Below are 22,352 nucleotides of genomic sequence, written 5' to 3'. Positions count from 1 at the left end.
CCTGGAAGTGTGAGAATCTTCTCCGTTAATTTTGGGCAACTATTCTGGAAAGTACTGATTGTTAAAGTAAAATAAGATGCGTGGGATAAATGTAAAAAAAGGTGTTAAAGTTAAAAATGTGCTTTTTACAAAGGTTTAAAAATCACTTTTCATGATTAAATGAGCACTGAAAAAAGAACATAAAGGAAAGTTCTCTCTCTATATTACCAGTAATTTATATGATTTACATATGTAGTAGAATTAATCTGAGTTTCTGCAATTGATTAAATTGCTCCAGCGTTATTTCTTACCATAGACAAAAGACATAGAATAAAAAAAAGGAAAGTTATTAGAAGAACATTTTTCAATGGCTTTTTGTTGTTTTCTGTAATAAGATATCACACTGTAATGGTTTAATCATTTGCAAATTTTTTGGTTATACTGTATGTGCTATATCTGTATGTAAAATGGATAAAGATGCATCGGATGTGTCTGCTCCCCTTCCCCAAACCCAATGGCCTATTGCGGACATCTGTGTTGAGGACTTGGCCACTTGCTTCAAAGAGAAAAAAATTGTAAGAAATTATCACTCAATCCCTAATAATAATAATAATGATAGCCTCCCCTGCCATACTTCATCCTGTGCACTCTCATACTTTAATCCAGTTACATAGTAGTTGTCTTCCAACTATTTTCTTCTCTCCCTACTACCTACATTAGCAATCCTATCGAGGTCAGTCTGTCCCCTGCTGCCCTTGTCTGTCAGTAATTATATAATAATAATAATACATTTTATTTATATAGCATCAACATATTCCATAGCACTTTACAAATTGTAGGGTTCAAGTAGAGAAAAAAAATAAGGCATTACAGAGTAATAGTCAATTCACACACTAAGACTGAGGGCCCTGCTCACAAGAGCTTACAATTAGGGTTGAGCCGATCTTGACTTTTCAGGATCGATTTTAAAATCCGATTTCCAATCATTTTTCATTCGAACCCCATCTCGATCCCAATTCTGATCCCAATGCAAGTCAATGGGATTTTTTTTATTAATCGGAGATCAGATTTTAAAAGCAATCCTATTCACTATACAGCATGGAATCTAACAATTGTTAGAATCCATGCTGTGTAGTGAATCGCTAAAGTAGCCAGAGGATTTTTTTTTAACCCTCTGGCTACTTAGTCCCCCCTGGTGTCCACTTACCTCCAGAGATGGCTGGTCCGGTGCCCGGTGCCTTCCTTCTTCTTGTCCTCGCTGCCGCTCCAGCTGCAGTCTTCTTCTCCCTTCGCTGCCCCCTCCCTGCCAGGTTAGGAGAGTGTGGGCGGGTTAGGAGAGTGTGGGCGGATACTGGGAGGGGAGACATCACATCTCCCCGCCCTGTACCCGCCCACACTCTCCTAAGCCACAGGCCCCGCTTACCAGCACTTTAAACACTAACCTGGGAGGCGGGGCAGCGAGGCAAGAAGACTGCAGCGCGGAGCGGCAGCGAGGGCAAGAAGAAGGAGGGCACCAGAGCAGCCATCTCTAGAGGTAAGTAGCTGCTAGAGAAGGTTAGTTTAGCCTTCCATTCGACTGAATGGAGGCAGCCGGCGCGCAGGGGGTTAAGGCTGTGTGCCGGCTGCTTCCATTCATTCCTATGGAACTGCAGCGGAGCCTTCACATTGAGTATACGCTGTATACTCAGTGTGAAGGCTAGGCAAAGCATTGTGGGAAAAGATCACCGATCTCGATCCCACATAAAAAGATCGTGTTCGGAATTCCGATCGCGATCGTGAAATTTTCTCGATCGCCGATCGAAATCCAAACTTTTCTGAACACGATTGCTCAACCCTACTTACAATCTATGAGATAGAGTGGGTGACACAAGAGATAGCGAGGACAACATTTCTTATACAGTGGTTCAGATGTTTTTGTGATGAAGGTTATTTTCATTACACATATAAATAAATATACACAGTTAATTAACATTGAGCTTCTCTGGCCTGGTGTCCAAATGCATACCTAATTCTTGCACAGATAAAGATTGGGCTTCAGCAGTCACTTGGGTGATGTGATGTAAAAACACATGGCATCATTACACCACGTGAGTTACGTAATTGGTGATACCCAATTACAGGCCTCAATGGTTTCAATTGTCCTTTCTGGAGGTTGGAAAATTACGAGAGTAGCGCCAGAGCTCAGGGAAAGTGAGTAAAACTTTCCCTGTAATAAAATAGTAGTTCGTTGGTGAAGAAACTCCAAAATTATTAGTAAATCCATATGTGTGTGAGAATTTTAAATTTTATAAATGTAGGGGCCACTATGGCACATTATACTGTAGGGGGCCACTATGGCACATTATACTGTATGGAGGACCACTGCGTCGAGGTCTGCTATGGAATATTATACAGTGTGGAGGTTCCACATACCCACATACAGTTGTGGGTATTGAATATTCTGACATGGGGTGATATTGTCTCAAAGTAAATTTCTATGTATGAATAAATTCTGATTTGGGGAGCGTAATCACAAGGTGGAATATTGCCTCTTCCTGCATACACAACTCCATATTGAGAATATTATGTATGCGAGTAAATGAAGTAAGAATGCAATCCTGGCTCAACCAACAACTACAGTACATTATCCCCCGTGGAACGCTAGAGTGGGGATTTTTGCATATGATTCTTGATTATATAGAATTTAGTGTTGCTGGTTGTTACTTAGGAATAGACGCTTTGAGGTCATGAGGTGTTGCTGTTTGTTTCTCTAAAATGAGAATACTGAGGCAGTACTTGAGCAACTAATATATATTTTTTGCCAGTAAGAGGGAGGGGATTCTGAAGTAAATTCCAGTGAATACTCTAATAAATCGGTTCTGAACATTTATATGGTGGGGCAAGTAGGTCAATAGATGACTATTAAGTGTAGTTTATTTAGGATACACTCTTCAGGTGTATATGGGTCTATCTGTGTACGTCTAAACCTCCTTCAGATCCTATTGTGGAGGAATAAATAGTTACCATTCTATCCTCCCATACCACCAACCATAAACATGTTTTTATGGTTTTTTTATGTGAAACTTTTAGTGGTATTAATAAAAGTTATTTTGTAAGTGTACACTGAATCCCAAAATATTTTGCTTGACTCTTTGAATAATGTACACATACTGTTACATCAACATTTCTTGGTTTGGGCTAGTTTACTGACTTTTCCTGATGTGAATAATCTGACATGAGACATGTTGGTTCACAAGAATTAGTTCACAAGAACTTTTAGTTTCTCTATTGTCACAAATTAGTATAGTATAAAGTTGGACAAAAGTGAGCCACTTTAACCACTCCCTTGTCCAAGTTTATCTTTCTAGATACTTTTAGTGAATTTGACCCTTCACACCAAGGGGTTGTTCAGAATAAACTAAGAATTAACCCCTAAATTAACCTCCTCCCCCCCGCCTAACTTCTAATTTACGTCAATTAAAAAATAAATCTCTAATTACCCATATTCCTGGAGCATTGATGTGACAACACCCAGGCCCTTTTCTCGGTCTTAAAGGGATTCTATCATTAAAATAGCATTTTTTCTGCCTGCCACGTCGGAATAGCCTTAAAGAGGACCTTTCACCATATCTGGGCACAGGCAGTGTTATATACTGCCAGAAAGCTGACAGTGCGCTGAATTCAGCGCACTGTCGGCTTTCCCGATCCGTGCCCGGTGTAAAGCGCTATCGGTCCCGGTACCGTAGCGCTTTACAGTCAGAAGGGCGTTTCTGACCATTAGCCAGGAACGTCCTTCTGCCTCGCGGCGCCAATCGCGCTGTGCTGTGGAGCCGGGAGGAACGCCCCCTCCCTCTCCTGATAATGCTAGTCTACGGACAAGCTGTGTGAGCAGAGGGAGGGGGCGTTCCTCCCGGCTCCACAGCACAGCGCGATAGGCGCCGCGAGGCAGAAGGACGTTCCTGGCTAATGGTCAGAAACGCCCTTCTGACCATAGAAGAGCTACGGTACCGGGCCGTAAGCTCTTCACACCGGGCACAGATCGGGAAAGCCGACAGTGCGCTGAATTCAGCGCACTGTCAGCTTTCTGGCAGTATATAGAACTGCCTGTGCCCAAAAGTGGTGAAAGGTCCTCTTTAAGAAAAGCTATCCCTCTCCTACCTTTAGATGTGTTCTCCGCGCCGCTGTTCGATAAAAATCCCAGTTTTCGTCGGTATGCAAAGGAGTTCTCTGGCAGCACTGGGGGCGGGCCCCAGCACTCAAACCGCACTGGGGGCGTCCCCAATGCTGCGAGAGAACTCTCCAGCACCGCCTTCATCTTCGTCTGGAATGGCCTCTCTTCGCATCTTCTTCCAGAGCTGGGTTCAAACTTCTAGGCCTCGGGCAAAGCCGATTGCGCATGCCCGCCGGCCACATACACAATAAGTGTAAGCGGCCATTTTCTTGTGGCTGGCGGGCATGCGCAGTTTCAACTCGGCATCGGAAGAAGACGCGAAGAGAGAGGCCGTTCCAGACAAAGATGGAGCGTCGCTGGAGAGTTCTCTCACAGCATGGGGGACGCCCCCAGTGCTGCAAGATAACTTATTTGCATACCGACGAAAACCGGGATTTCTACCGAACGGTGGCCCGGAGAAGACATCTAAAGGTAAGAGAAGAATAGCCTTTCTTAAGGCTAGTCCGACGTGGTAGGCAGAAAAAAAATCCAATTTTAATGATAGAATCCCTAAAAAAAAAAAAAAAAAAAAAAAAAAAAAGAGAGAAAACTGCATAAAAAAATTGCACCAAAAACTGCTTGTGTAATTCCAGCCTTACATTTCCTTATAACATACATCAGTAACCTAAACCACTCTACAATGTGGTTTCTATTTTGTCTTATTCTTTTTCCCTCTTCTATTCTGGACACCTTAGTAAATGGAAGAAGAAGCGGACGACATTAATCACACAGTTAGACATTTCACAAATGTTCACTGAATAAAGGAAGAATGTTTTGGCATCACTTACTTGTCAACCAAGAAACCAAACTGAATTTCAGGAGCCGTCTACCTCGTAAATCTTTATGGAACAGTATGAGCCAGAAAGTGTTTATCCTGTTTTGCCAAAACGGCACGATGTGAGCTTGACAGACAGTAGAAACATTTATTTTTCTATAATAGCAGTCTAGCAATAGGAATTGGGAGGGTGTTGTAATTCAGTTTTTTTCTGTGGTGAAAATGTGTGATGCATGCTGCACATGTATGTACGTATTATATGTGCTATGTCCATCCCTCTAAAAAAAAAAAAGCCTGGCATTGTGAGTGCAGAGATGTCAACCTGGGAGAGCCCTTCACAGGGTGAATTACGATTGGCAGCTTGCATCAAAGTGGGAGGGGCCTCTATACATAGTGATTAGCTACATATATTCAGATTCCATATAATTCTATACCCCAAATTGTTACTAGTTAAATAATATAAACAGTTGTGCCATTTTTATTTATACCATTTACTGATCATGGTGATCATCGTCGGACTGATAGATCGCTAACAGAAAGGGGCTGACTTAATTTGCTACCAGGCCCCTTTCCAATAGATGCATGCCCAGAGGAGGTAAGTAAAAACAACAAACATTTATATTTTTCTCTCCTGGTCGTTTGATGTCATCTTCTGGCCATTTTTGGCTTGTGCTGACGTTACACGTCCTAGATATCACTGCTGACGCCTGAGATTGAGGGTCAACGGTGCCCCATGTGATCACTGTGGCCCAATCACAGGCCTCAGCAGTGACGTCCGACACACGTGACATCAGCTGCAGACCTGAAGAGGAAACATGACACCACAAAAAGGCAAAATCGTCTGAAGAGACCCCAGAGTATAATAACACTGAGATGAACTGCAGGGCCGAACCTCATAAACATTTGTCTAAATAAATATTGAGGGATTTGCCTGAAGCAACTCAAGTAGAAGAAACCGTGGTTAGACGTTTGCAAAGATAGGTAAACAGGAGCAGTAGATTAGCTGTAGTCAGACATTTGCAAAGATCGGTAAACAGGAGTAGTAGATTAGCCGTAGTCGCGGACCCATGCCAGTCTTCGAGCTCTGTGTTGCAGCATCAGCAAAGGGACATGGGTTAGGCGTCGACTGTTGAAGCCTATGCGCCTATGTGACGTGACGTCCGTTCATCAAACACTCATGGTCGACCGATGCTCTGGTTTACGTGGCTGCCAATGTTGTCTCTGCGATATTTTAGGTCCACCCGAGACCCTGTTGACCTCAGAAACCCAAATTCCCCGGTAATCTCCAAAATGCTCTGCCCCATGCGTCTTGTACCGAATATCATCCCACATTCAAAGTCACTTAACTCGTGACGTGCTGCTATGTTCACGAGACACCTGTCTGCATCAGACTGCTCAGATATCCTGGTGACACTAGCGCCATAGGCCGCGTCGTGTCACACTGTTTGAGCGTCATATCCGGCACAGGGACACGCCTTCCCGTGACTTTTGGCCACTGAGTGTATATTAAGGATGCATGTTGGAGTGCAAAAGGCAAAGACAGGAATAACCTTTGGAGACCAAACAGATACAACAGAAGGTTGCTAGGGAAACCCCAAGAGTGATTGATATATATGATTGGTGTCATTAGCAAATTAGAGATATGGGGAAGAACTGGAACATCTTAAATTTGGATAAGGATGTTGATTACATTCTACCCGAACATTCATTGATTACGTTTTGTAAAGGTTTCAGAGATGAACTAGTGCATAGCCATTTTTTACAACCTAAGGAAGGTACTTGGTTAGCTGATTCCCTTAAAGGGTAAAACATTTAATATTTTTTTTTTTTCACCATGCTTGGGGGAAAAATTGCATAATACATTTTGAGGTTTTCTCCATTAACCCCATTTGAAAATTAAAAATCTGGGACTGAAGTAATATTTTATTGTAATTTTACTTTTTCATGACCATTGTTAATAAATAATGTGAGGCAGCTGTGGGGACAAAATTCTCACTATACCCCTTGATAAATTCTGCATAGTTTCCAAAGTAGTATTGTTTGTTGGGGGTTTCCACTGTACTAGTAATTCAAGGGCTCTGCAAATGCATCATAGTGCTTGAAAATGGATGACCTGCTATGTGTCCAAACAACAGTTTACATCCACATCTAGGGTATTCCTATGCTTCGTAAAAATGCATAACAACTGTGGAATATTTTTTGTCCTTTAAACCCTTTTGAACTTCTAAATTTTAGAGCTAAATGAACACACAGGCTCTGTGGAGGCATGTACAAATCCCATCTCTGGACACTTTCTTACTGGCAGATGGAGCTGTTGTTTCGTGCATTGAAAAGAATCATTTATCATTAAACATGCTAATGCTTAGGCTAAATCTGGATGGACAAATTATGTACAGGCTGTGATGATAAAAAGCATTATGCACAAAGTGTAATGACTACATAACTGATCGAGATTAAATGTGGAGTGTGCTCTGGGTATTTACACATTGCAATCCTGAAATAATGGTCTCTTAGTAATAATATGTTTGTAAAATATTCAACCTAGGTGTATAATAGTTAGGAATGTCACTTTTTACTGTACAGTGCTGAAAAATAAGTTTGGAAATGAAAGAAAATTATTTATCAAACACAATGCACATATTCATTGTAAAAGCCCTATAAAATAACATGCAAATAGGTATAAATGGAAGATCTGAGAGCAGACAAATAGTGCAAACGATGTACGTCTATGTTCTGTCACGCACACTTTTTGCCCAGAATTAGGGCCAAAGACCCCTTGTTCCTTGGATTGTAGAGTTTCCAGCAATTTGACCACAACTAAATATTGTTTTATAATTGCTCAGAAACAATCGTGGATAGAGAAATCAAATTCTTAAAATTTTTTCAAAATCTGAATTAGATTATTTGATGTTGGCTGTTGATATGTTGTCATGATTTACACTACCATTCAAAAGTTTGGGGTCACCCAAACAATTTTGTGTTTTCCATGAAAACTCACACTTTTATTTATCAAGTGAGTTGCCAAATGAGTAGAAAATATAGTCAAAACATTGACAAGGTTAGAAATAATGATTTTTATTTGAAATAATAATTTTCTCCTTCAAACTTTGCTTTTGTCAAAGAATGCTATATTTGCAGCAATTACTGCATTGCAGACCTTTGGCATTCTAGCTGTTAATTTGCTGAAGTAATCTGGAGAAATTTCACCCCATGCTTCCAGAAGCCCATCCCACAAGTTGGACTGACTTGATAGGCACTTTTTGCATACCATACGGTCAAGCTCCTCCCACAACAGCTCAATGGGGTTGAAATCTGGTGACTGCACTGGCCACTCCATTACAGATAGAATACCAGCTGCCTTCTTCTTCCCTAAATAGTTCTTGCATAATTTGGAGGTGTGCTTTGGGTCATTGTCCTGTTGTAGGATGAAATTGGCTCCAATCAAGCGCTGTCCACAGAGTATGGCATGGCATTGCAAAATGGAGTGATAGCCTTCATGTCACGGTTACGTAGATGCCCGACAACCGTGGTACTGAATGGTGCTTGCCCTACTAGGGAAACGGAATAGGTAAGCTGTCTCCAGCGCTACGATGGCTAACTAGGCCCTGTCTGAGGGTGTAGGTCAGCTGTTCCCAAGCTAAGCTTGGTCCCGACAACTACTGACTCTCTAAGCGTGAAGACCTACAGACAGGTAGGGTGAGAGCTGAAAGAGGCTAGGTACTGGAAAGCTAAAGACGGTCACCCCCTAGCGAAAGGATAAGTGCAGCAGCAAACAGTACAAGTTAGGATGGGACGTTCTGGAGAACTAACAGGTATAGCACAGCCACTAAATACACAACAGGAATTGAGGAGATGAGGAGTGGAGTAGTGAGGAAAGGTAACACAGGACAGGGGCAAAACAAACCTGGAACCCAAAACAGAAACTCACAAATACCAAACAAACAGGCAGCCAAAAATGCAGGACAGGGGTTGAGTAGGAAAGTGGAAGGAAAACAGACTCTCACACAGAACACAACTCACACCACTTCCAGTTAAGCTGCAGAAGCCGTACAACTCCAACTAAACTCTCCTTCTAGACTGGGCCACGAATCTTAGTTGGAAACCACGAAAACTGGTGAGGACTGAAGCCAGCAGTCAGCCTTATACAGACCCCAGAAAGACCTGATAGGTTGACGACAATTACACATACCTGAAGCTTGCATCCACTGAGACACAAAGCAAGCTCAAGTAGACACTGAGGCAGAGACCCAACCACTGTCCCAACAGCTCAGGGCTCGTTCACATCAGCGTTGTGAACTCCGTTATGCGGGTTTCCGTTTCCTGCCTAAAACAGAGGCAGGAGACGGAAACCTGCAGGAGTCTCTCTCACCCATTCATTTGAATGGGTGGGAGAGATGTCCGGCCGTGAGCGGCAGTGCCGCACCTCCCATGAGGCGACCTGAAGCGAGCGCTTCAGGCGGCACTATGCCAGGGCCTCAGGGAGGGCAGCATTTTTTCTTACCTAAGCCAGTCCAGGACAAGCTGTCCTGGACTGGCTTAGTAAGGAGCGGTGGATTGGGGAGGCCGCTGAAGCAGTGCTGCTCCAGCAGCCTCCCCTCACACTCAGGCAGAGAGCAGGCCTGCTCTCTGCCTGCGAACGGCGCTAAGCCCCGCCCCCTCACACTCAGGCAGAGAGCAGGCCTGCTCTCATGCCTGTGAACGGCGCTAAGCCCCACCCCTCCGCTAAGCCCCGCCCCCTCTGCTAAGCCCCACTCCTCCCTGGCGGGGGGGGGGGGGGCGGCTTTCTCTCGTTCGCTTCGGGCGGCGAGAGGGGCAGGTTCACCCCTGGTGAGCGTTTTATGCTCTCCGCCGCGAAACCGGGTTTTTTAATCCGGACACAGAGTCGGACATGCAGTACTCTGTGTCCGGATAAAAAAATCCGGTTTCGCGGCGGAGAGCATAAAACGCTCACCACCGCTCACGGCCAGGCCCGGTCTGTGCTTTCCGTCTTCTGGCATGCAGAAGACGGAAAGCACAGAACGGAAAGAAGAACGCAGGTGTGAACCTAGCGTCAGTGGCAAAGAGAATCAACCAAAGAACCACAGGACACTGGCTCAAATCCCCAGACGAACAATACTCAAAAGCACAACCACAGTCACAACCATATTATATATATATATATATATATATATATATATATATCTCAGATCCTGACACTTCCTTATTCAAAATCCCTTTTACCTTGTACAAATCTCCCACTTTACCAGCACCAAAGCAAACCCAAACCATCACATTACCTCCACCATGCTTGATAGATGGCGTCAGGCACTCTTCCAGCATCTTTTCATTTGTTCTGCGTCTCACAAATGTTCTTCTGTGTGATCCAAACACCTCAAACTTTGATTCGTCTGTCCATAACACTTTTTTTCAATTTTCCTCTGTCCAATGTCTGTGTTTTTTTGCTCATATTAATCTTTTTCTTTTATTAGCCAGTCTCAGATATGGCTTTTTCTTTGCCACTCTGCACTGAAGGTCAGCATCCCGGATTCGCCTCTTCACTGTAGACATTGACGTTGGCGTCTTGCGTGTGCTATTTACTGAAGCTGTCCTGTGAGATGTCGATTTCTCAAACTAGAAACTCTAATGTACCGTATTTTTCGGACTATAAGACGCACTTTTTTCCCCCAAAATTTGGGGGGAAAAGAAGGGTGCGTCTTATAGTCCAAATGTGGCGCCTGGCACCCGCTGTAATAGAGAGGCGGATGCCGGCAAAGGGATAGACGCCGGGGCCTGAGACATCGCTGCGCTCCTCTGCCCTGCATGAAGCCAGCAGCGGGAGGAGTGATGCTATTCTGCTCCTCCGTCCCCCCGCCGCTGGCTTCATGCAGGGTGAGGAGCGTAGCGATGTCTCAGGCCCCGGCACCTGTGATGGCGTCTATCCCTCGCCGGCATCCGCCTCTCTAGTACAGCGGATGCCGGGTCAGTATCGGTGGCCCCTTCTCCCCCGGGGCCGGTCCCCACCGGCCCCATACCTGTGAAGTTGCAGGTCGGCTCCTGCGTGGCGATATCGCAGGAGCCGACCTGTTCGGGTGACAGCCGGGAGCCTAATGAGGCTCCCAGGCCTGTCACTGCTATATTAGTATTGCGGCTGGGTCTATGACCAGCCGTAATACTAATAGACAGAATGTCCCATAGACGGCAATACAGTTGTATTGCCGTCTATGGGACTTGCAATCAAGTGACCGCAGGTTCAAGCCTCCGAGGGGGAATAAAATAGTTAAAAAAAAAAAAAAAAAAAAAAAAAAGCTTTAAAAATATATAATAAAAATATTAAATAAATAAAAGTTCTAAATCACCTCCTGTCCCTAGAAAATATATATATAAAAGTAGAAAATCATATATCATAAACCACCGGGTTTTTTTTCAATACAAGGTGATCTAAGCAATAGATATTCCCCAAAATAGTATAACTAAAAAGTACTTCTGGCCCCGCAAAAAAAACACTCTATGTGTCCCCGTACAGCTGCAGGGTCACCTGTCAATGTGGCCTTGCAGCTGTTGCAAAACTACAACTCCCATATATTAAATATTTTACCATTTTTTACTTCAAAATTTTTTTTTCCCTATTTTCCTCCTCTAAAACCTAGGTACGTCTTATAGTCCGAAAAATATGGTACTTGTCTTGTTGATCAATTGTGCAGCGGGGCCTCCCACTTCTCTTTCTACTCTGGTTAGAGCCTGTTTGTGCAGTCCTCTGTAGGAAGTAGTACACACCATTGTAGGAAATCTTCAGTTTCTTGGCAATTTCTCACATGGAATAGCCTTCATTTCTAAGAACAAGAATAGACTGTCGAGTTTCACATGAAAGTTCTCTTTTTCTGGCCATTTTGAGAGTGTAATCGAACCAACAAATGTAATGCTCCAGATTCTCAACTAGTTCAAAGGAAGGTCAGTTTTATAGCTTCTCTAACCAGAAAACTGTTTTCAGCTGTGCTAATATACAGTACTTGCAGAAGGGTTTCTAAACATCCATTATCCTTCTTACACAGTTAGCAAACACAATGAACCAATAGAACACTGGAGTGATGGTTGCTGGAAATGGGCCTCTATACACCTATGTAGATATTGCATTAAAAAACAGACATTTGCAGCTAGAATAGTCATTTACCCCATTTACAATATATAGAGTACATTTCAGATTCATTTAATGTTATCTTCATTGAAAAAACTGTGCTTTTCTTTCAAAAATAAGGAAATGTCTAAGTGACCCTAAACTTTTGAACAATAGTGTATATGTATAAGTTAGCCACATGTTGCTACTAACAGGCCATCAGATAGTCAATGATATAAACTGTAGGGCATTTGGTTGCCATATAAACAATATAAGTTTTGGTTCTAATATATTTCTCTTTAATGGATTTATTTATTTTATTTTCCAGGTTAGTGGAGAAGCTCAGGAATTGTTCTCCGTTCGACATGGTCCAGTACGATCTGCACGTATCTTGCCATCACCTCAGATTAGTAAGTCTGATAACTGCATTAGTTTTATCTGTCTTTACATTACATTTTTTTTGTACTTCTGGTTTGTCATTTAGATTCTACTTTTTTCTTTATAGTAGACTCAATTTTATGTTTGGAAAGTACTGTATTTTTCGGACTATAAGACGCACTTTTTTCCCCCCAAATTTGGGGGGAAGAGAAGGGTGCGTCTTATAGTCTGAATGTGGCGCCTGGCACCCGCCGTAATAGAGAGGCGGATGTCGGCAAGGGATAGACGCCGGGGCCTGAGACATCGCTGCGCTCCTCTGCCCTGCATGAAGCCAGCAGCGGCAGGGCGATGCTATTCCGCTCCTCTGTCCCCCCGCCGCTGGCTTCATGCAGGGCAGAGGAGCGCAGCGATGTCTCAGGCCCCGGCGTCTATCCCGTGCCGGCATCCGCCTCTCTAGTACAGTGGATGCCGGGTCAGTATCGGGTGGCCCCTTCTCCCCCGGGGCCGGTCCCCACCGGCCCCGTACCTGTGAAGTTGCAGGCCGGCTCCTGCACGGCGATATCGCAGGAGCCGACCTGTTCGGGTGACAGCCGGGAGCCTAATGAGGCTCCCAGGCCTGTCACTGCTGTATTAGTATTGCGGCTGGTCTCTATGACCAGCTGTAATACTAATAGACAGAATGTCCCATAGACGGCAATACACTTGTATTGCCGTCTATGGGACTTGCAATCAAGTGACCGCAGGTTCAAGCCCCCGGGGGGGGAATAAAATAGTAAAAAAAACAAAAAACAAAAAAAAAACCTTTAAAAATATATAATAAAAAAAGTTCTAAATCACCTCCTGTCCCTAGAATATATATATATATATATATATATATATATATATATATATATATATATATATATAAAAAAAAGTAGAAAATCATATATCATAAACCACCGGTTTTTTTTTTCAATAAAAGGTGATCTAAGAAATATATAGTCCCCAAAATGGTATAACTAAAAAGTACTTCTGGCCCCGCAAAAAAAAACACTCTATGCGTCCCCGTACAGCTGCAGGGTCACCTGTCAATATGGCCTTGCAGCTGTTGCAAAACTACAACTCCCATATATTAAATATTTTACCATTTTTTGCTTCCAAATTTTTTTTCCCTATTTTCCTCCTCTAAAACCTATGTGCGTCTTATAGTCCGAAAAATACGGTATTTCTTTTACTACATATTTGAGGAGTTTCCACAAAATCCACAGGACCAGAGATAAGTGTGAGATCACTGAGGGTCCAACTCTTGGATCCCCCAGCGATGAAAAGAATAAATGTCTGAAAGCACCCTGAACTCTCCCTGTGAAAAAAGCGCCAGTACATTTGTGTGTCTGGTGCTCCATATACCTCTAAGGGGCTGCTGGACATTGCAGTCCCAAATGGAGCATCTGTTCAACTAGCATCTTACCTCTTACCTCTTAGCATCTTACCTTGGCTTCATCATTGAACTACAGATGTGCTGAGAGCAGTGTAACTAGCGCACAAGGACCCAAGGCAGGCAGGTTTGGAAGACTAAACCACCAGTGCATACGGACATGCTGGCGGGTTTGTGTCCCAAAACCTGCTTTTTCCAAAATTAGGCCTGTCATTAAGTACACAAATGCCATGTAGTAAATTGCCTACAGGTAAACTGATAGTACAGACCAAGTAAATCACTAGATTGCAGCAAAACAGAGATACTTAGTGCCACTCGGTGAGAACTATTTCATTTGTTCACCTTTCACCTATTTGTACAGTGCCAAAAAATATATTATTGTGCTAGCTCACACATGTCTTAGTTTATAATGGATTCTTGAACAAAAGACATAATCAAGAGCTGTAATTACACTCAAAATTGCTTTAAAAAGGAGAAACATATTCCCAACTTTTATCACCATCTGCTAAGCAGCAGGATTTCACTGAAAAGAAAGAGGACCATCTGAAGCAATTAAATTCTTGTGAAGATTGTGTCCAGAAATTTTTTTTTTTGTATATATTTTATACCAGGATTTAAAACATCAGTCTTAAGAATAACTGTGACAAATAACTGCAGCCAGCCAAATAAATGTAGCTGGCAGTGAAGGAAGCAAAACATCTAAGAAATTGCAAGACAAGCTACAATTTTATGTTAAGGTGCATTTTCATTGTAAAATATAGGAGTGTAATAAATGCCTTGGATAATTCTTTACTGTTCTTGACATGGTTGTACAAAGAGTTGACAATGTTGGCATCGATGTCCATGTAAATGTCAATGACAGAATGTGTAATACTTGTTTGCTTTGTATTACATTCACTCTCTCATAACTCACATTTGCCTTACATGAATGTTTTATTAGTATTTAGTAGCTCTGATGTCGTGTCGTTTTTCACTTGGATTGTGTTAGTAGATTATACTAACCTCGGTTGTGGACCTTGTAGAATACCTCTTAGTTAGTAAATGTAAGAAATTTCCTAAGGAAAATACATATTTTGTTCAAAAGATGGTGGAGTTTGCCAGTTCTGAGACATACAGATTAAAACCTTTTAATGGGCATCTATCATTGGGAATTTACATTTTTGACTAAGCTTTTCTTCACGTAGCCTTTAGAATGGCTATTTTAGAAATACCTTTTGTTTCCTCATTCTTGAAGCTGTTTCCACGAAAAACCTCTTTCCTTCTTATGTAAATCAATTTTCTGGGAGCACAGGGGGTGTTCCCCCTGTGCTGTGAGCACCCATGCATCATCATTCTGGACTTACATCGCCGCCCCCTGCTTGCTTGTTATTTGTTAGTTTTTTTTTATTTATTTTACTTTACCTTTAAAAGTTTTAGTTTTGCCCATACACTCAGTGAAATTCTTTATTTTAGAATGGATTGGGTCACCCTCTGGTGAAGTTGCCATGTCATGTTTGCAGATACCCTAAAATTGGCCCTACAAAGTAAGGTCACTTTATGGGAAATTCCTATTTACAGGCACCTCCAGAGCTCTGCAAAACCAACTTGCTATCCAAAAACGAGTCTCTCTAAATCTATACTCCAAAAGCTATAAAATGCAGTGATCCTCCTCTTTTGAGCCCTGCTGTGGGGCCAAACAGCTATATACAACTTTTTTTGTACCTGTGATAACCCACTTAAACGTTTTATTAGTTTGTGTCTCTGTTGACACAAAGTGGATACAACATATTAGACACTGAAATTGCATATTTCTTTAAAAATTAAAATTTTCACTTTGCACATCATTTTTTGGGAAGCACTCAAAATCATAACAATACCCCTTGAGAAATTCCTTGACTAGTGTAATTTTTTAAATGGGATAATTTTTTGGGAGTTGTCATTGTACTGGTACTTTAGAGGCTCTGCAAATGCGACATGGCACCTGAAAACTATTCCAGCAAATAACACTCTTTATATTCCGATCCACGCCATGTGCCCATACAGCAGAGTACAACTATGTATGGGATATTGCCATGTTCATGAACAATTGTTTAACAAACTATGGTGCAATTTTTCTTCTTTAACTCCTTGTGAAAATGAAAACTGTTGGAGAAAAAGTGACGTCTTATTAATTTTTCATTTACACATCCTAATGTGAATAAAATCTGTGAAACAGCTGTGGGGTCAAAATGCTCACTATACCCCTTAATAATTTTTTTGAGGGGTGAGTTCCCAAAATGGGGTCACTTCTAGAGGGTTTCTTTTGTATTTGTACTCTAGGGTCTCTGCACATGAGACATGGCACCTGAAAAGTAATCAAGCAAAATCTGCCACCAGTGTCGCTCCTTCCCTTTTGCTCGCTGCCGTAGGTCCAAACAGCTGTTAACATCCACATGTGGTGTATTTCTGTGCTTGGGAGAAATTGCATAAAACCCAATGAGATGCATTTTCCCCTTTAACCACTTGTGAATGTGTTAACTGTAGGTTTAAATGAATATATTATTTTCCAAAGACATACTGATATCTGGGGCCCACAATCTACATTAAAAAAAAAAATAAATAAAAATAAAATAAAAAAAAAAAAAAAATATATATATATATATATATATATATATATATATATGAAAAATAATTGGATTGTCTAAATTTCACCTACATATTATTTTAATTCTTTTGAAATGCTTAAAGGGCTAACAAACTTTCCAAATACTATTTTAAATTATTTGATGGCTACAGTTTTGAAAATAGTGTGATTTATGGGCACTTCTAATATATGGATCAATTTAATCCCCTTCAGAACTGAAATGCTCCCTAACAGATGTGTGGGAAATTTTATTGTAAATCTTATAAAATGCAGTTTACATTAAAAGAGCAGAGCATTTCACATTTTGGAAATTGCTAATTTTTCCAAATGTCCTATTTTTTATGTATTTATTTTAAGAAATAAATTGAAAAAAAATCTTGATCAATGTGTACCACTAACATGAAGTAAAACATGTTGTGAAAAAACATTCTCAAACTCAACTCAACTCAAACTAAAACATCTCAGTTATTGCCATATAAAATAATACACGTTAGTTTTGAAAAATGGGGCAACTGTCATTATGGAAGTTTTTGGCTGTGTCTTTAATGGGTTACTTAATGTTGATCCTGCTGCATACAAGGTTCAGTATTTTCCATTGTAGATTAAGAATGGGCTAGTGAAAAAATGGTATAGTGAGCCTATGGTATAGTGTTTACCTTTCAAATATATCTTTTATCGTTTCGACAGTGTTGGTATTCTAAAATGAATTCTGTATGAGATTGGTAACCAGTACTTTGATATATACTGGGAGGTAGAATTTAAGGAGTTCTCCTAAAAGCATAATCATATATCATATATCCGACCCCGGTGGAGATCCAAGGAACATGCATTGAGATAGTCAGGACCTATAAGTATCTGGGTGTGCTCCTCAATAATAAACTAGACTGGGCTGATCACCTGGAGGCGCTGCACAGAAAGGGCCACAGCAGACTCTACCTGCTCAGGAGGCTGAGGGCATTCGGAATCCAGGGGCCACTTCTTAGGGCCTTTTTCAACTCTGTGGCTGCTTCAGCCATCTTTTTCGGTGTGGCCTGCTGGGGGAGCAGTATATCAACCAGGGACAGAAATAGAATTGACAGGCTGATCAGGAGACCCCTGGACCCAGTACAGGTGGTGACAGAAGGATACTGTCCGTGGTGAGCTCCATGCGGCAGAATAAATCCCACCCCATGTATGAGACCTTGATGGCACTTGGCAGCACTGTAAGTGACCGTCTGCTTCACCCCAAGTGTGAGAAGGAGCGCTATCGCAGGTCCTTCCTTCCAACCGCGACCAGGCTGTATAATCTACATCAGACTAAGCGAAGATCACTCCGCACAGAAAACTAATGATTATGATTATGAAGTCTTCCTTCTTTCTTCTTCTGTTCCTTAGCTGCTATGGACGGGGATCTCCCTCAATCGCTTCAGGGCCTCATTTGAGAGAGCGGTCGCACCCGCTCCCTCCTCTCCAGGGGCATGGCGGCGCCTGCCGCTTCCCCGCAGCGGAGGGCATCTCCACTGTAACTCCAGTGCTCTTGAACTCCGGCATTACCACTGTAAGAGTTACAGTGGAGGTGCTGATTGCAATGGCGACCGCTCTGGAGCAGAACGGCGCCATTATAACTACAGACTACAGCTACCGGTAGTTACAGACCCGGCATACAGACACCAGGGCGGGTGCCGGGCCCGCAGCATTGCCATGGCGATGCTGTTCATTTCAAACTACAGAAGTACTTACGGTACTTCTGCTAGAAGGCCCCGGTACTTCTGCCAGGAGCGTGTCTGTATGCCGGGTCTGTAACTACGGTATTACCGTAATGACTCGAATATAAGCCGAGGTGGACTTTCAGCATAAAAACTGTGCTGAAAAACTCGGCTTATACTCAAGTATATACGGTATTTTACACAAATATTGGTGGCTTTTACCTTTATATTTTGTGTCTACCTGTTGTCGTTTGTTACAGATTTGTAACTGCATGCAAATCTAGTCTCCTGGATGGAATTAGGAGAACAGAGTGCACTCTGTACACCACCCTATAGAGGGCAGCATCCTTAAACATCATGAACGACTCAGTTATAAAGTCTTTTAATCATAATGTGGATTTAATTGCTAAATCAGTATTTCTGTCCCAAAAGGAACAGATTCCCAACTATGGACAGCGCTGTTTCGGCCTATTGGGCCATCCTCAGCATAGTGTAGGGATACTGATTTAGCATGGTGAGAGACTATAGACCAGGGTATGGGGGCACTCGTCCACATTAGGGAGAGTGTTCGCCTACATAGGCAGTACGGAGACTTACAAGTCATTCCTGCTCCGCTAGGGATTATGGGTAAAAAATATGCAAATCTAGTCTCCTGGATGGAATTAGGAGAACAGAGTGCACTCTGTACACCACCCTATAGAGGGCAGCATCCTTAAACATCATGAACGATAGGGTGGTGTGCAGAGTGCACTCTGTTCTCCTAATTCCATCCAGGAGACTAGATTTGCATATTTTTTACCCATAATCCCTAGCGGAGCAGGAATGACTTGTAAGTCTCCGTACTGCCTATGTAGGCGAACACTCTCCCTAATGTGGACGAGTGCCCCCATACCCTAACTGCATGCATGCATTCTCAGAATTTTTTCTAGCATCTCAGAGGATTAATGTATTTTGCTTGATTTTCACAGCATGTAGGTTAACGTACACAATATTTTAATGTTTCAGTGAATAATAACAGTTTTGACTGCACACTGAAAGGGAATTTTAACTTAACTGATGGGGTTAAACCGGAAATTGTTTTAGAACAATTCCTTTCCCTGATGCTTGCCATCATTATTTTATGGTTATTAATATCAATTGCGGAAATATATGTAATGCCATCCCATTTTGAAATTGCTTTTAGAATTAGGACATGTTTTGTCCAAAGATCATTTAGAAAAACAAAACAAAAAAAAAAAAAAAATAGATAATTTTGCTATGGCTGTAAAAGGCAAATTCTGACCTCCCCAGTTAACCTACTCTGCAAATGAATAAAGCTTTGAAACGCACAGAAAGGCATTTGACTAATATCTGGAATCGGATAAAAGAGAGCAGTGTAATAGGACTCAGCAGCTATCTAACGCACCAGCTTAATGATTCTGAACAAAATAAAATGAATTGTAATGGAGCTGATGATTACCATCAAGCAAGGCTCACACACTGTTTTACTGTGGAATAGTAAAAGACGGATTGTTTAATGTTGGAGTCTGCTTCAAACGAATTGGCACAGTCTTAAAAAAGATGTCCTTACGTGATAAAGAATTCATTCCCAGGTGTGAAGCGAAAAGTTCACAGCTTCAGCTAAATACACTTCTGAGCGGCACATTTTAATAGGTCCCAGCTTTCACTTCTCAGTAAATAAAGGTCTACAATCATTAGATAAGCTGTCTGCATTATGTCTGTACATGGTTTTGCAGACAGCTATTACAGGGCAGCTTGAAAGCCGTCCTTTATTGTGCTCATTCTAGAGTTATGTTCAACGTGTCAGCAGACAGATACAGTCCCATTTTGGTTACACAAAAGGAAATGTTTCAAGAGAGATTGTAAATTTTACAAACATTGCAAAATAGAAGTATGTTTTTGTTTGTTTGTTTTTTTTAGCTGATTTGTCAGTTGAAAATTAAATTTAAATATTGTCAGAAAAAAAACATTCCAATAATGTAAAATGTTAAAGTCCTTCATTTTTATGTCTGTATGGTGCAGTATGGTAGGCTATTGCTAACAAATAATGTGGAGGCTCTATTTATTTAATTGTTCTAGTTGATGTGCCATTTATGGGTTGGGAACATCCAGGCTCCTTCTTACCCTCTTTTGTGGTTTTCCTAATACCGTCTGCACTTCGTATTATGGTTCTGGCTCTACAATGGCAGAGGGCATAGCCTCCTCATACTGCACTTATTATGTGCAGTGTCCTATCTAAAAGCAACAAGTGATAGATCAGTGAAATCTACTATTGTCCTTTAGTTATGAAGCTTCCCTTAACTCACACTGCTCTCGCCTGCCTCCTGCTTGTTGAGGCACAGGTGAAAATCAGGGAAGAGTAGTGTGAATTAGTATCACATAAAAATACACTGTAGATTCTTTGCACAGATAATATAGAAAAGTAGTGTTAGTAACATGAGTTTTATAACTGAAGCCAATCATGCTATGGACTACCTAGTAGCACTGCACTCCTGTACCGTTTGATAGAGCAAAAATGCTATCTCCAGCAGCATTGTACGTAAGCACCTTTGTTATGTTGCAAGTTTAATTTGAATCTAATTGAAAATAGCTTATATGTCACAATTTGTGTTAAATTCAAGCTTTAGTTAAATTAGTGGCTTGATATGTCCGTAAAATCACAGAAAGCTACCACTAAATCAGTGACAGGTTGTTACTGCAACCAGTGATCGGCATTTCCTGTGTATCAAGATGGATGGAATGTAGAGACTGACAGTGGAACTGGGAAGAGTTGGAATAGAACATTGAATCAGTGAAGTGAATGACTGAGGTGAACTTCTTTAATATGAAAAGTTAGAAAAGTGTATATAAATGTACATACAATTTAAATGTGTTATCCAAGTTAAACAGGCTTCCAGTAACACAGCCAATCCCTTTTTCAATTTTGTCCTTTTTTTTTCTTTTTTTTTTTTTTTTTACCTCCAGAGGCATTCTTGCATTTTTCTCTGTTTGATTTTCTGAACTTCCAGTGCCTTTCCTATAATGCCTTTCATATAATATGTTTTGTATCTGCTGCCCATATTATTTCATGCCTCATTGTTCTGTCTATGGCTCCATCTTTTGCCACCTTTGTCCTCTCACAGAGACACTAATCACTGCATCAGAGGATGAATTTAGGTGGGGTTATGAAACCAGGGAAAATTGGAATGGGTACAGCACTAGATCAAAACCAAGATGGTGTCACAAACAGTTTGTTGAATCACTGTGCTGCCAGCTCGTTTGGCTTGGGACCACTTTTAAGGGTATTATCCTAGCAAAGTCCCAAGTCTTCAGCTTTAACTCCCATACACGGATCTAGTCTTTGCTGCAGGTAGTCTGCCAGACCACTACCTCCTGAGATGGTCCCAGTTTGATAGCAGCTGATCAAGCTGGACAGAATTGTAGTGTAGAGTAATAGGATAAGGCTAGATTCACACCTGCGCTTGGTCTCCACTTGGGGATTCCGTTCCCCATTCCGCTTGAAAAAAGCATTTTTTGCCCTTTTCTGGTGGAAACCACATGACGCTGAGCAGTGAGGAACGCCCCCCCCCCCCCCCCCAGTACTTGTCTATGGACGCGTACTATCAGGAGGAGAGGGGGCGTTCCTCACCGCTCTCACAGTACAGCGCTATAGACGCTACTGTGAGGAAGGGCGTTCCTGACTGACTATCAGAAACGCCGTTCTGACAGTGAAGAGCTACAGTACCGGCACCAATAGTTCTTCACCCGAGGCACAGAACTGGAAAGCACACTCGGCTTTCTAGCGGTGTATAAAACCGCATGTGCCCCAGGAGGTGAAAGGTCCTCTTTAAACAGGTAAAAACTGCTTGTTAAAGAGACAGGCACAGTCAGTGAATACAGAGATAGCAAGTAAGCTAGGACTGGCTAAGAAAGGCAGAATGCCAGTGAAAACAGAGCTGACATTTAATGTAACAATGGGATGACATCTGGAATGATGACTCCTGTAAGCAGGTTAATGAGGCATGAGATAGTAAACACTGACTGCCTAAACTCTACAAATCCAAAGTTTTAGAAGTCTTATTTGCTGCTAAACACTTGCTATAACTGCTCGCATTTCAGATAATGATTAAATCTACACCTTACTATGGGTTAAACTTTACTATTAATTTGTGCTCATTACAGATTTTCTACATGAAAGCTGTACTTTGACTAAGGGAAATTCTAGAAGAAACAGGCACAAAAAGTCACTGGCATACATCAA

General features: G+C 41.8%; 1 protein-coding gene across 5 annotated transcripts in view; it reads left to right on the top strand.

The window, feature by feature from the left end:
• BCAS3 (BCAS3 microtubule associated cell migration factor) overlaps positions 1–22,352 on the top strand; it is an 849,167-nt gene that overhangs the window by 56,858 nt on the left and 769,957 nt on the right. For all 5 annotated transcript variants that reach the window (XM_075264762.1, XM_075264764.1, XM_075264760.1 and 2 more), the window contains exon 6: positions 12,362–12,443. In XM_075264762.1, the coding sequence (XP_075120863.1) occupies positions 12,362–12,443 (82 nt within the window). The remainder of the gene's footprint in view (positions 1–12,361; positions 12,444–22,352) is intronic.

Source organism: Leptodactylus fuscus, chromosome 2 (genome assembly GCF_031893055.1).
Source record: "Leptodactylus fuscus isolate aLepFus1 chromosome 2, aLepFus1.hap2, whole genome shotgun sequence".
Taxonomy (NCBI): Eukaryota; Metazoa; Chordata; class Amphibia; order Anura; family Leptodactylidae; genus Leptodactylus; species Leptodactylus fuscus.
The sequence above is the reverse complement of the archived record's forward strand: the minus strand, read 5'-3'. Positions and strand labels throughout refer to the sequence as shown.